This window comes from Canis lupus, chromosome 5 (genome assembly GCF_011100685.1).
Source record: "Canis lupus familiaris isolate Mischka breed German Shepherd chromosome 5, alternate assembly UU_Cfam_GSD_1.0, whole genome shotgun sequence".
NCBI classification, from domain to species: Eukaryota; Metazoa; Chordata; class Mammalia; order Carnivora; family Canidae; genus Canis; species Canis lupus.
Window position 1 is genome coordinate 15,707,593 of NC_049226.1, and position 13,579 is coordinate 15,721,171.

The 13,579-nt window shown below is 50.9% G+C and overlaps 1 protein-coding gene and 1 long non-coding RNA gene across 2 annotated transcripts in view; one reads left to right on the top strand and one right to left on the bottom strand.

The window, feature by feature from the left end:
- The window catches only part of IL10RA (interleukin 10 receptor subunit alpha), a 12,498-nt gene extending 7,176 nt beyond the window's left edge, over positions 1 to 5,322 (bottom strand). The window contains exons 1-5 of the mRNA XM_038536009.1: positions 5,175 to 5,322; positions 2,879 to 2,999; positions 2,117 to 2,301; positions 1,056 to 1,225; positions 293 to 440 (exon numbers count right to left, since the gene is read on the bottom strand). Coding sequence (XP_038391937.1) covers positions 293 to 440; positions 1,056 to 1,225; positions 2,117 to 2,301; positions 2,879 to 2,999; positions 5,175 to 5,241 — 691 coding nt within the window. The 5' untranslated portion in view covers positions 5,242 to 5,322. The remainder of the gene's footprint in view (positions 1 to 292; positions 441 to 1,055; positions 1,226 to 2,116; positions 2,302 to 2,878; positions 3,000 to 5,174) is intronic.
- Positions 5,323 to 8,932: 3,610 nt separating this feature from the next.
- Positions 8,933 to 12,675, top strand: LOC119872000. Its single transcript, XR_005358844.1, has 3 exons — positions 8,933 to 9,516; positions 9,660 to 9,758; positions 11,929 to 12,675. It is a non-coding gene; the product is annotated as an uncharacterized LOC119872000 (long non-coding RNA).
- The last annotated feature ends 904 nt before the right edge of the window (positions 12,676 to 13,579 follow it).

Here is a 13,579-nt window from a genome sequence, read left to right on the forward strand (position 1 = left end):
GAACTACCACAGCTGACAGCGTGGGGCTGGGGTGGGGGGTGGGTTCTTGTTCTCACAGCTGTGTTCAAGTGGAACACCGGTAGGATCAAGAGACCTGGCTCTGTCACCATGCCCTAGAAAGCTGTTTACACCCACAGAGCCTCAGTTCCCGCATCTCTAAAATGGAGACAATGGGAGCTTCCTCATATGGCTGTGCAGGGGAGTGCCCAGGGCATTGGCAGCCCTCAACCAATGCTTTGCAGATTGTGTGAGACCCCCGCCTCCCAGGCAGCAGCCCTGACCGTAGACTCACACTGATAGGTGAGCACGACGCACTCCTCCTTCGACCATATCCCATTGTTCATTCGAGAGCTCACAGATGGCTTCACCTTGACACAGAAATTTCCCAGTTTTCCAGGGGGTGAGAGGCTAAAGTTTTCATGTTTTACTGTTTTTGTAAACTGAAACAACAAAAACAACAGAGCAATAAACAAAATGCCCTTGATTCACGGACCATGGAAGCTGAGAACAGGGGAGCCATCGGAGATGTTTCTCTAACATAACAAACCCGGTATTATCAATACAGACCAAGATCTCTCTGTGATTAACATTACTTATTTCATACTAAAAGAAGAAAGGAACATTTCTATAGATGCTGAGGACCTTTCTAGAAGGGGCTGGAATCAAATGGTGGGAAGAGGATGGGTCTGGCAGATTCTAGATCTCCCACTTATGGGGATGTCCGTGGGCAACAACGCGGCCTCTTGGAGCCTCATTTCCCCATTGATAAAATGGAATAAAATATCTACCTGCAAGGGGATCCAGAATAATAGCTATCAAATATCTTGTATGGTGCCTGACACTAGTAGGCAGTGTCTTCCTGTCACCTGGCAGGAGCATCGCTTTGAAGGTGGAGGTCATCTCAATTCCCTCCCCTGCCCCATGCCTTGCCCCCCATTCAGCCAGCCAAATTCCCCAGGGGATGCACAAAAGGCGCCCAAGCGACAGGGAGGCCCACGGAGCCCGCTGCATTCCTTACTAATACACTTGTCCTGTGGCCCTGGGGAAGCACATACCGTGTAGTTCCCTGGCACCTTGCGAATCTCAATCTTGTACTCGCGGAAGTGCTGGAAGATGCTTTCATAAGTGTCTCCTGTAGGGGCTATCCTGGGCCTGGGGGGCTGGATCTTCCCGAGGATGATGCCGTTCTCCACCTCCAGCTTCACGCTGCCAACCGTCAGATTCACTGAGTAGGGAGGCAAAATTATGAGGCCTGCAGGCTGGGGAGATCCTGGGTGCCCCACCCATGTCCAGCCTCTGTAGAGTCAAGCTTACCCACCCTAAAACCTGGGCCACCTGTTTCCAACCTAGCCACACATAAGGACTTCCTGGGGAGTACCTGACAAATACACATACCCCAGGTCCACTCAAGACGCAGTGAATCTGAATTTTTAAAGCTGGTGCCTGGATACATTTATTTTAAACCCAGTCCCCAGGTAATGTATCTGTAACCAGCTGAGCCCTGGCCTGTGGACAGGCATTTGGGAGCCAATGACTTCAAAGACCATTGGTTCTGACTCTGAACTTTGCAGAGCAGGCTCATCACACGTCAAGCATGGTCAGTTCCAATTTGTGGAATAGAAAAATCCCATCAGGTTTGGAGTTTACCCCTTTCTCTTCCCTCTGCCGAGACAGACCCCCAAAACTTTCTTCGCAGCATTGCCTCACTTCAAAGCCTCACACCCTCATCACTGGGAGTTTAGCCCTCGGGGGCCAAGGACTGGATCCAGTTCTGCCTACTGTTTGCAGCCCTATGCTGAGTGCTTATGGATTCACTTCCTCTTCTAGAAGCCTACAAGTACACAGGTCTGGCCCTTCTCATCCAGCTGCTCTGACTCACCCCAAGACTCCTCTTCTATAGGATAAACAACTCCAGTTCCCTTTTAAATCTTGAATAACTTGGCTATTTTCATCTAAGTCTTCTCAAAAGTCCTCACTAGTTGTTTGGACAACTAGCTCCTCGGCCAGGAAGCCTGGCTGGATGGTGAGCTACGGGAACAGAGCACATTCTAGACTAGAGTTCCTGGCAGAAAGGGACCCCCCAAAACCATCTTGTAGGCCCAGGGCAAGAAAGCACCTTCATCCATGGAGAAGCGGGTGTTGGTTAATGTCCAGTTGGAGGACTGGTTTCCATCTACTGCGCGGACTTTGGCTCGGTAGCCATTATTGTGGTACAGGTCCAGGGTCACCATAGTGAGATCACAGAACAGCACCTGAGTCTGGTTACAGCTGGGGATGCGCTTCCAGGGTTCTAACCCATACCTGGGGAGATATCAGGATAGGCATCGGTAGAGGAACTTGTGTTCAAACTTACCTCCATTAAGAGGAAAGCAAGGGGCTGATGAAGAGGGCTCCCATGACACCACAGCCTGTAGGTATCTTCTCTGGTCCTGGGCATCTAACTGCAAGAGGATCTCTTTTGGTTCTGGGACCATGTACCAATTTCTCTTAAATTGCAATATCTAACAGATCTCCAACTCCTCCAGGAAGACTTGCTACCTACTGCAATACAGCCTGACTTTTTTTCTCCAATCACATTTGCACTCCGTTAGGGCTTCCTTGTTTTCCGATTATATTATGGACACATTTCCTGTTTTTCCAGTAAGATGGAAAAACCTTGAGGGTAAAGGCAATACCTTGGCTTTCTCATCACAGAACTCCCTGCACACTGCTCAACACATAAGGGACTCAATCTGTACTTGTCAACTGATGGATATATGCCACAGTCTTCCCGGGGTACTCCAATAATGACAGATATGTCCTCCTGTGCCAAGGAAGGGGATGGGTCTGCCCCTCCCACACCTACCATCCCCCTTTCTCCATCCTCCCTTTTCCATACCTCAGAAGCTCTACTTCATAGTAGGTGCTGTTGGATGGTTTCGGGATGGGAGTCCAGTGGAGGATGTGGGAGAAAAATTCTGCTTCGAACCACACAGATGAAGGGCTGGGCAGTTCTGTCCCTGGGGAGAAGAGTGTCAATATCAGAGCTCGCAGAGCCCATCCCCAGGGATGACAATGACCATGGCAAGGGTGGCAATCATCCTAGCAGCTTCCATTTATTAAGAATTTTACTCTGGGCCCTCTGCCAAGTACTTTACATATGTTGTTTCACTTAATTCTCTCAACCAGCTTTACAGGGTAGGCATTTACCACCCCAATTTTACTAGAGAAGAAACGGAAGCTCCAAAAGGTTGAGTGACTTGCCCAAGGCCAATGGAGCTAGGAAGGGGCAGGTGACACATGTCTGATTCCAGAACTAGTGTTGTACCCTTAGTGCTATCCTGTGCTGTCTGTGATCAGAAGCAGAAGTGGTGCCGAGAAGAGCCAAGCTGAGTCTGATGTATCTCCAGAGAGAAGGCACAGGCTGAGGGCTAAGGTATATCTGTCTGCAATGAGCTCTCATCTCAGGTGATCGAGTCCCTGGCTCTCCCCAATTCCTGTCCCTGTTCCAGCCTCAGCCCAAGGCCTGCCCCCAGCCCCAGCCCTAGTTCCAGTCCAAGGCCTGGAATTCTTGGCGGGTATAAAGGGAGCCTGCTTGCTGGCAGCTGCCTGTTTCTCTTCACAGGTCTCCTGGGCAACCCCAAGCCCAGTGCTTGTCCATATCCCCCAAGTCTAGAATGACTTTAGGCTGGGTGAGGACAGACAGAATGAAGCAGGTCTGGTTCTAGACTGTACTGACAACATCTCCACACAGAGCCAGCCCACTTAGCTCCACGGTGAGATATTAAATACCACTGCCTAACTCCATCTCCGGCCCCCCCACGCCATTCACCATGGGACACTCCAACTTCTAGAGCCTCAAACTAACACTTGCCAGTGTGATGGGCAAACAACTGAACCTCACTGAACCTCTCATTCGTTAGAATGTAATAAATATGCCCACTCTAAGAGTCTTGCCAATCAAGTGCAATGAGGTAGGTCAAGGTCAATAGCCAGTTGGTTCCTCTTTTCTCCTCCTCCATCCCTTAATGTCTCTCCATCTGCCAGCCACTCGCAGGGGCTTCCTTTGTTCTGTGACTTCTCACCATCTCTCTAGTAATGCTCCCTCTAGAATTGCCGTTTGCGCTTAGAAAGTATATCTCCGCTGTCCCTTGCTTTCTTTCTTACGATATCTTTGATCCCCAAGGCTGTGTTTCGATTTCAAAATGTTAGATGGAAAGTGAGAAATGCAGCGGGTCTTTGTGGTATTGGGGCTGCATGTCCCCGACTTGGCTCTCGATCATGTGAATGGCAGACTTTGTATTTTGGCGGAGACTGCCGTTTCAGTCCGTGCTCTCCCTGGCTCCACACTCCGGCTTCCACCTCCCTGCCCTTTCATTCTCTCTCCAGGCTTTACTCCTCTACCTTGCAGCAGCTTCCCAGGGTGGCTGGCTGGGTTAGAAGGCTGAGCTGTGGGATAGGAGGGGGAGCGAGACAGGTGGCAGTGGGAGTACATTAGGAGCTAAAGAAGGAGCAGGGATGATCAGATGGAGCGACAGGTGATAGTAGGGGGCAAGACCTGGGATGCGGGGTAGGGGGGGAGTGGGAAGGGGGAGGACGGCAGGGGGAAGCATTAAGTGGAAGGCTAAGGGAAGGTGGAGCCAGGTGAGAGATCAAGCAAGGTCTTATTCCCCGGAGGGGAAAGCATTTGTACCAGTTGAACTAGAACAACAGCAAAAAAGGCCAGGACTACTAGTTTCTAATCGCCCGAAAGTGTACGGAAGACAGACTGGGGAGTGGGTGTCCTTTAACTTCTCCGTCCACCACCACCCCGCCCCGTCACCTTCGTGCTCTCCCACATCCAAGTGGGGAGCCTGAGAGCCGGGCTGGCCGGAACCTCGGAGCTCCCGAGAGAGCGTAGACGACAAGCCCCCCGCCCCGCCCCGCCCCGCCGCGGGGACAGCCGGACTGGCCTCCAGGAACGCAGAACTTGAACGGAGGGGCGCTGGGGGGTGGCAGGCGGGTGCGGACGCAGCCCCGCCGGGGGGCCGCGGGGGCCGGGGGCGCGGGGGCCGCGGGGGAGCGGGGGCCGCGGGGGAGCGGGGGCCACGGGGGGCGCGAGGGCCGCGAGGGGGCCCGGGGAAGCGGGGGGAGCGGGGGCGCGGGGGGCGCGGGGGCGCGGGGGCCGCGGGGGCCGCGGGGGGCGCGATCCTTACCGTGCGCACCCGGGCCCGGGCACAGGCAGAGGAGCGCCGCCAGCGACACGAGCAGGCGCGGCAGCATCCTGGGCGCGCCGCATCCTTCGGGGGCCGGAGCCGGAGCCGGAGCGAGAGCCGGTCCGCGCGCCTCCAGCCGCCGCCCCGCGGCTCTGCCTCTGCGAGCCGGGACCCGCCGGCGGTGCCGCCCGCGCCCCGAGGGCTGACGTCAGAGGGAAGGGGCGGGGCCCCGGGAAGCCCCGCCCCCGAGGCCGCGCGTCCGGATGCGGGTGTGGGGTCCGCTGCCCGCAGCGCCGCCGGGTCCGCCCCCGCGGGAGGGGAGGAGGCTGCGGGGGTTGCGCGGGCGCCGGGCTGTCCCGGGGCGGGGGCGGGGCTCGGCCAACTTCCCCTCCAGGCCTCCAAGGGCCCCCCCCGCGATCGCGCAGCCTGGATGGGGCGGGTGGGGGCGGGTGGGGGCGGTGGTGCGGAAGGGGGGGTGAGGGCGTCGGAGCTGATCGCGCCGGCCGAATAGGGTCGGGCTGGGAGCGGTGGCCGAGGCCCGCCTCTTGCCCCGGGGATGGGGAAGGCGATGGTCCCAGGCGCTCAGGGAGCGTGGCGGGGGCACCTGCCTGCCTGACTGGTGGTGCCTTGATGCGGAGCTCTGAGCCAAACCAGCGGTAAAACAGGCAGTCCCCTGCCCGACTTCATAGTTTTGGAGGGGTGCCCAGAACCTCCCTTAGCTCCTTTTGCTTTCCCCTCGCCTGCCTGAACTCTCACGTTTCGAGCTTTCTCCCCCCTCCCCTGCGGGGCACTAGCATTCTTAGAGAACTGGGTAGCACACCGTGGGTTACTCATGCTTCGCTATTACTTGACTCATCTGAGATTTCACTCCAGGTGCGCGGAAGGTGTGAGAGCGCGGGAGACAAACTTTGTCCGCTTCACTTTCGTTGCGTCGTGACACCTGCTTCAAAATATGTGCAAGTATTGAGGAGGGGGCCCTATCGGGGGTCCGAGGGTCTACTTAAGAACTAGGAAGACCTCACTTCTTGAAGATGATTAGTGAAGGTCAGGGATGCTCCAGCTCTGTGGGTAGTGGAGAGTGGTATATGCAGGCCAACGAGACACAGGACCCAGTCTCTGGAGCCACCCTAAGGAGACAGCTCTTGTTGCCACACCCTCAGATTGGCTAGGGGAAAGAGTTCCAGGGTTTTTAGTGTTTGAATGTTTCCTGCACTCTCTGTTGCTCAAGTGAAAGATGAAGAGTGTGGCCAGTTGCTCAGAAGTATCCAGGCATGACCCCAGGGGTGTGGCTGCCTTTTGAAATGACTTTTCAGTTCCCACTGACCTTTCAAAGGAGGAGGACATGTGTGCAGTTTCTTGTTGAACTTGCCTTTACTCTTTACTTTCTTTTTGTTGTTGTTGAGTTAATAAGAGTCTAAAAGTCTTACCCCATTGCCATTTTGACGGAGGATCAGACTTCTTAATTCACTCCTATGACAAACATTTTCTGTATACTCAGTTTGGGCCACATACGGTATTAAAGCTGGTGACCAGAACAAGGTCCCTTCTCCCAAGACATTTACAATTTATCTAGAGACAGAAGGTAGAAACTTTATTTTTTTTTAAGATTTTATTTATTTATTCATGAGAGAGAGAGAGAGAGAGAGAGAGAGAGGGAGAGACACAGGCAGAGGGAGAAGCAGGCTCCATGCAGGGAGCCCGATGTGGGACTCGATCCCCGGACTCCAGGATCGCACCCTGGGCCAAAGGCAGGCGCTAAACCGCTGAGCCACCCAGGGATCCCTGAGACTTTACTTTTTTTTTTAAAGATTTATTTATTTAATCATAAGAGACACACACACACACACAGACAGAGACACAGCAGAGGAAGAAACAGGCTCCTCACAGGGAGCCCAATGTGGGACTTGATCCCAGATCCTAGGATCAGGCTCTGAGCAAAAGGCAGATGCTCAACTGCTGAGCCACTCAAGCGTCCCTAAACAGAGACTTTAATATGCTGTGAGAAATGTGCTGGGAAGGGAGGTACAAGCTAATGGAGGGACAGGAAACAGGCACTCAACCCCAATGGGGTAGAGGATAGAGAAGGCTTCCTGGAGGAGGTAACATCTAAGCTGATTCATGAGGGATGAGTAGGCGGTAGCTGGGTGAAGAGCAGATAGGGAGAGTGTTCCAGACAGAAGTATAAACTTAGAGATGGGGGAACATGGCGCTTTTTTTTTTTTTTTAATGAGCTGTTTGCATTTTATTTTATTTTATTTTTATTTTTTTAATAAAATAATTTTTATTGGTGTTCAATTTACCAACATACAGAATAACACCCAGTGCTCATCCCGTCAAGTGCCCCCCTCAGTGCCCGTCACCCACTCACCCCCACCCCCCGCCCTCCTCCCCTTCCACCACCCCTAGTTCGTTTCCCAGAGTCAGGAGTCTTTATGGAACATGGCGCTTTTGAAGAACCTTATAAATTGTACAAATTAGCTTTCCTGTTTTAAGATGAGAAAATCACGATGGCTGACATAGGTTAATGTCTTTTTCAGACAGAGCCCAGATTTGATTGTAGGCTGTCCTAATGTATCCTGCTGCTTCATAGAAAGCACTCAAAACAGGAGTTATGTCCAGCATATGATTACCATACCTTTTGTAAAAAAGAAATTGATATGTTTGCATTCAGTTATGTATTCTAGGTGTTCTAAAAAGTCCACTCTAAGCGTCTGTAATTTCCGGTATTCACAACAACTGTGTATCCTGCTTCCCTTGCAGGTAGGTGGAATATGTGACTGGGTTTAACCAATGTAAAGTTGAGTTGGTGGGTGCTACTTCCTGGCCTGGCCCGGAAATGTGTCCTTGTTATTTTGTGAGCTAGGTGGAGGGGGTCCAGTGGAGGACTGCAAGGGGATAGAAGGAGCCTGGGTCCCGGAGTCACCCCTTAGAGGGGAGCTATTCAGGAAAGACACCCAATCCGTGACTTGAGTAAGGAGTGAATTCTTGTTGTATCTAGTTACTGAGATTTGGGAAGTTTTGTTATACCAGCTTAGTGTTAGTATCCTGACTGAGGTGCATTGTCTCATTTAATCCTTATGAGCACCCCATGAGATTGGCTTCGTTACCAGTGTCTTACAGATGGAGTAGTGAGGTCAGAGCTAAGTCACTTGTCTGCAGCACTCAGCCAGTGAGTGGCAGAGCTAAGGTTACAACCTGGGTCTCTGACTTCAGAGAAACTCGTGCTTTCACTACTGTATAAATAATGCCTTTTCTCATCTTAGAAGATCTCTTGGAAAAGACAAAGTATAGTGAATTCAGGGGGGGGGGGGGACAGCAGCAGCTCAGGGCTGAGTGTTGTGGGTGGGGGGAATGTTGTGAACCCCAGGGAAACTGTGGGTGGCTCTGGGCAGACATGTTTGTCCACATGGCTACACTGGGAAATTTTTAGGGCAAATTTTGAGCTCTGGATGGTTCCATGGTCTCATTTTCACTTTACTTCATCATGGTCTTCCGGATGATGTTTCTAAATAGGCATTGCTGGGGGGTACAGTGGACATCTGGGAGTGTAGGAAGTCCATGCTCAGTTGTGGTAACAGGCATACTCGCAGTTTCTGTGCCTGAACTGGTGATTGGGGAAGTTCCAGGCCTTGTGATCACTGTGTCAGAGCTATACATAACAGGGAGAGAGCCCTAGATGGAACCGACCCGAGGGGGGGGTGGGGGGGTAGGAAACCGCCTGGGGACACTTTGTAGTCAAGTCAATGGGCCAAGGAGAACTGTAGATGTAAGCTGAGGGAGCCACCAAAGGGCAGCCCTGGCTCCAGAAGGAGCTTCTGGCTGTTGTCTATGGAACAGAACTAATGTCCACCTCCCTTCATTGTCTGCCTGATTCCTTCATGGCTGAACATAGAAGAGCTCAGAAGGGACAGAAGCCTCTTCTCTGAATGCCCCTCTCTCATAGGATTAGATAGTGACTCAGATTGGAATAGGGAGTTTGAATTTTAGTTGGATGGGTGATAGGCATCCCTGGAGGTTTTGGGACAAGAGAGGGACATGGCAGGTTTGCATTTCAAATAGAAGGGGAAACTCTGGGGCATGGAGGTGACTAGCCGAGGAGGGATTTGCTAGTTAATTGCAGAATCCAAACCCCAGTCTCTAGGTTGAAGTTCAACTCTCTTTGACTGACATTTCACAGCAGCTAAGCTTATAGAACCATGAAGATGATGGGAGGGTGTCTTGCCCATCAGCCTAGAGGAAAGAGGAAGAAATATTAAGCTCCCAGGTGAGGAACTTCCCTGCTAATTCCCTTGAATCGGCCGAGTTGGAGCAAAGAGCTTTCTCACACCCATCATCTGCCTGGGTGAGTGTTCTGGGTTCAGCACCCGAGGTTCGCAAGGCTACTGGGAGAAGCCTGTGGACCTCAGAGGTGGGAGACCTAGTTCTAGCCCCAGGATGGCCACTGCCAGCTGTGTGCCCTTGAACCGGTGCTTTTATCTCTATTAGCCACTGACAGGATTGGATTCCTTGGAACTTTCCTGGGCTATTGTAAGGCCAGATACAAAGTGCTCTGACAACTGTCAAAGGCTTGCCAGATGACAGGAGGTATGTGGTTAATAGAAAAAGTCAGCAGAAAGGCCTCATGCTGGTCAGAGGGAGCCAGCCCTTTTCCTGTGTCTGTGTGCACTTGTCTCTCCACCCTCCAGCTGGTGGGAAGCTCCACTCCACCCCGGCGACTGGGACCTCTCCCAGGAAAGTGATTTTTAAGGAGATCCCCTGGTCAGGAATGGTGAAGACCTAATCCATTGTCATTGCTCTGTCAACTTGGGGTACAGCAGGTTGAGAACAGAACATTGCTGAAAATATCCCATGTCATTTCGGGAGGCACCTGCGTGGTCCGCATTTATAGGGATGTCATTTCCACTTAGTTCTAAAATTAATAGCAGTCTGAGCCCCCATCCCACGATTGCAGGAAGTCTGTCTGCTCTTGGGTTCTCATTCCCAGAGAACTCATGGAGTTCTCCAGGGAAGCCTCCTGTGCCCAGAGCCATCCAGTGGCCTCCCAGCTCAGCTGTCACCGTCTCATGGTGGTGGCCTTCAGGTGTGGACACGGTGACCATAGCATTTTTAAATTTAAATTTAAATGCAATTTGAGTGCTTACAAATAACAAAAATACCAGAGAACTAGTTGGCAGTTACTTTGAGCAGTAGCCACTTAGAGCCCCCACAGGTTCAGCCCCTACTGGAAACTTCCTTGAGCTTCTAGCATTATTGCAGTAGGGAGAGACCAACTAACTGCCACCTTTGGAAGTCTCCAGGCCTCTCTGAACACCTTGGTTGCCCCAAGAGAGGAGGGCGCCTTCCTTCCCCTGCTCAGGATCCACTTTTTTAGTTTAGTTTTGTTTTGCTGTAAGGGGAGTCACAGCAGGAGCATCAAACATCAGTATATTCAGGGGAAATTCCTAGGCCCCCCCCCCCCCAAATATATAGTCAGAGCTCCCATGACCCACAGAGGGCTGGTTGCTGGCATGTTCTCTCACATTTGCGTTGGTCTTAAATAACAGTACAGCTGGGACAGCAGCTGTCTGGCCCAGGGGGTGGCATGTCAGGCCCAATCCAGAGCCTTGCCATGGTCATTCCTCCATGGCAGGGGTTGGGGGGGGTGTCGTGGGGGGGTGCAAGACCAGGTCTCTCTGCTCCTCCAGCCCATGTCTGGGCTCCTGGTCTTCTGTGAGCAACCCCAGGACAAAGGAGGATGGTTTTCCAGGTATTGGATGGCACAGCCTAAAGTCAGACTTGGAGAGAACCATTTACCTACCTTCTTGGGTCTATGGTTCCATTCAGTGGACGTTGCCGAACAAAACCTCAAATGCTTCATGTAAGACACCCGCTTTGGACCTAGCATGGACATCCAGAGCTTTGCCCAAGTTGAGGGACATGAACTTGACGTGACTAACGAGGTTCACCCAGGAAGAGGGAGGCTCCCATCTAATGACAAATCTTAATTACTACTTTGTGTCAAAGAAACTGCTTGTCAAAAAAGAAAAAAAAAGAAAGAAAGAAACTGCTTGTCATCCCTTGCATTACAGGTAGTTTTAGGTATTTATTTTACTTTTCTTTGCCAAATTTTTATTTAAGTCCCAGTTGGTTACCATATGGTGTATGTAGTATTGGTTTCAGGGATGGAATTTAGGGATTCATCATTTCCTTACACCCCTGTGCTCCTCACAACAAATGTCCTCCGTAACCCAGCCCCCTGCCAGCCACCCAGCAAACCTCAGTTTGTAGTTTCAAGTATTTAAAGGTTTATGTTCCACTGTAGCTCTACTGGCAGCAAGTGCTGGCTAGGAAGACCTGCGGTAGGGGTTCAAAGTACCAGCTGTCAGTTGTCACCTGTGACTGGGTCTCAGGGCTCAGATTGCCTACCTGTGAAATGAGGACAATGCTTTTTCATCGAGTTGCCGACAGGAATGCTGTAGGCAGTCGTTTTTTAGGTACTCTTAACTAGGCACTGTGGGGTACAAAAATTAGTCACTATCCTTATTGGGCACATGGACTTTCAGGGAATTTAAACCTGTAATAAATAACTCTGATATACTATCAGAAGGATCAGCTCGGATAGAAAGTGGTTTGTCAACTTCAAGGTGTGAAACACATGCAGGGTATTGGTACCCTTGTTTATTTTTTGGATGGGGTCTTCTTTTTGTTCACTGCCAAGCCAAGCATACCTTGACCAGCTCCCAACCCCAAACCTGTTGCCATCTGTCCCCCACAGCTCGAGATTCTGACGCCCCCATGGAATCCTGGACTTCTTGTGTGGAGGTCAGTTCATCTGTCCTCCTGCTTCTGTCCCAGGTCATGTTGGACATAAGGCCTCTCCTCTTTCACAGAATTAACAGCAAGTACAAGAAACAGTAACTGGAGGTCAGCTGGGGATGTTAAGTGCTGAGTGTGCATGTATGCCCAGCGGAGTATGTGGGAAGGGGTCACAGAAGAGGGAAGCTACATTCCTAGGCTGGAGCTGACGTTCTTATAATTTATAAGAAAATGAAAGTCAGAGAAGAAGAGCTCATTTTGAGAATGGCAGATTCACACCTCACCCTCAGATTCATTCTGTGGCCATCTGACCTTTGAGGACATAAGAACAAATGAGCTCATGCTCTTTACACCTTCTTCTATACTATTTTTCATTAGCCGACAGTGGGGGACTGATGCAAGGAGATCCTGCTGGTTTCTCTGGTGGCCAGCAGCCAATGTCCTCCCTGCCTTCACTAGCAGACTGTTTCCTCTCCGACCCCCTCTCAGGATGCCAAAGGAACCTACCTGGATAATTCTCAGGACCCAGGAGGGGCAAAATTGGCATTTCTTCTGCAGTTTTTTTTTTTTTAAGAGGTCTTGCGTATGGTGCCATTATTTTTTTATACTTCGTATAACTTTGGTTTGGTAAACCCATTCTTTTTTATCTTTAAAGATTTTATTTATCCATTTTTTGTGAGAGAGAGAGAAAGAGAGAAAAAGGAATGAGCAAGAGTGGGGTGGGGGAGGGCCAGAGGGAGAAGTAGACCCCCCAGCTGAACAGGGAGCCCGATGCCATGTGGAGCTCCATCCCAGGACCTCAGGATCATGACCTGAGCCGAAGACAGACGCTTCACCAACTGAGCTACCAGGTGTCCGGTAAATCAATTTTTAACACATAAAAATATTTTGATTAAATAACAGATGTTCAGGAATACATACCATTTTAATAGACACTTTGATACACAGTATGAAGTTCCAAATAGGTGAGTCATGTTTAACACTGCAAATTTGTAGAAATTTTAAGCCTAATTTTAGAAAACTGGAACAAACAAATGCTCTGAGGTTCATGAAGGTCTTATCAGTGGTCACTACTTGTGTCTACATTTATAAATGAACAGAAGGGTTTCCATATGAGTACTGGACGCTTGCCTACCCACTAGTCCTGGGAGATGCTCCCTTGTCTAACCACATAATGAGATACTTCTTCTGGGGACACCTGGGTGGCTCAGTGGTTGAGCGTCTGCCTTTGGCTGAGGGCGTGATCCCGTGGTCCATCCCATGTTGGGCTCCCTGCATGGATCCTGCTTCTCCCTCTGCCTGTGTCTCTGCCTCTCTCTCTGTGTCTCTCATGAATAAATAAACAAAATCTTAAAAAAAAAAAAAAAGAGATACTTCTGGCTCTCAATCCAATAGCCTCTTTCTATTACACCATGTCCTTGAGCTTAGGACTTCATTCTTTCCCCTTCTCCTTCCCGTGCCAACTCTGGTCACTGCCTAAGTCAGTAACTCAGCTCTGTTGACGTCCCACTTGAATAAAACAGAGTCCATAATTGCCACATCTTCCTCATAGCCCTTCTCTCCCTTGGGTCAGTAGCTCAAATCTGCTAACATTCATCGAGTACTTGCCA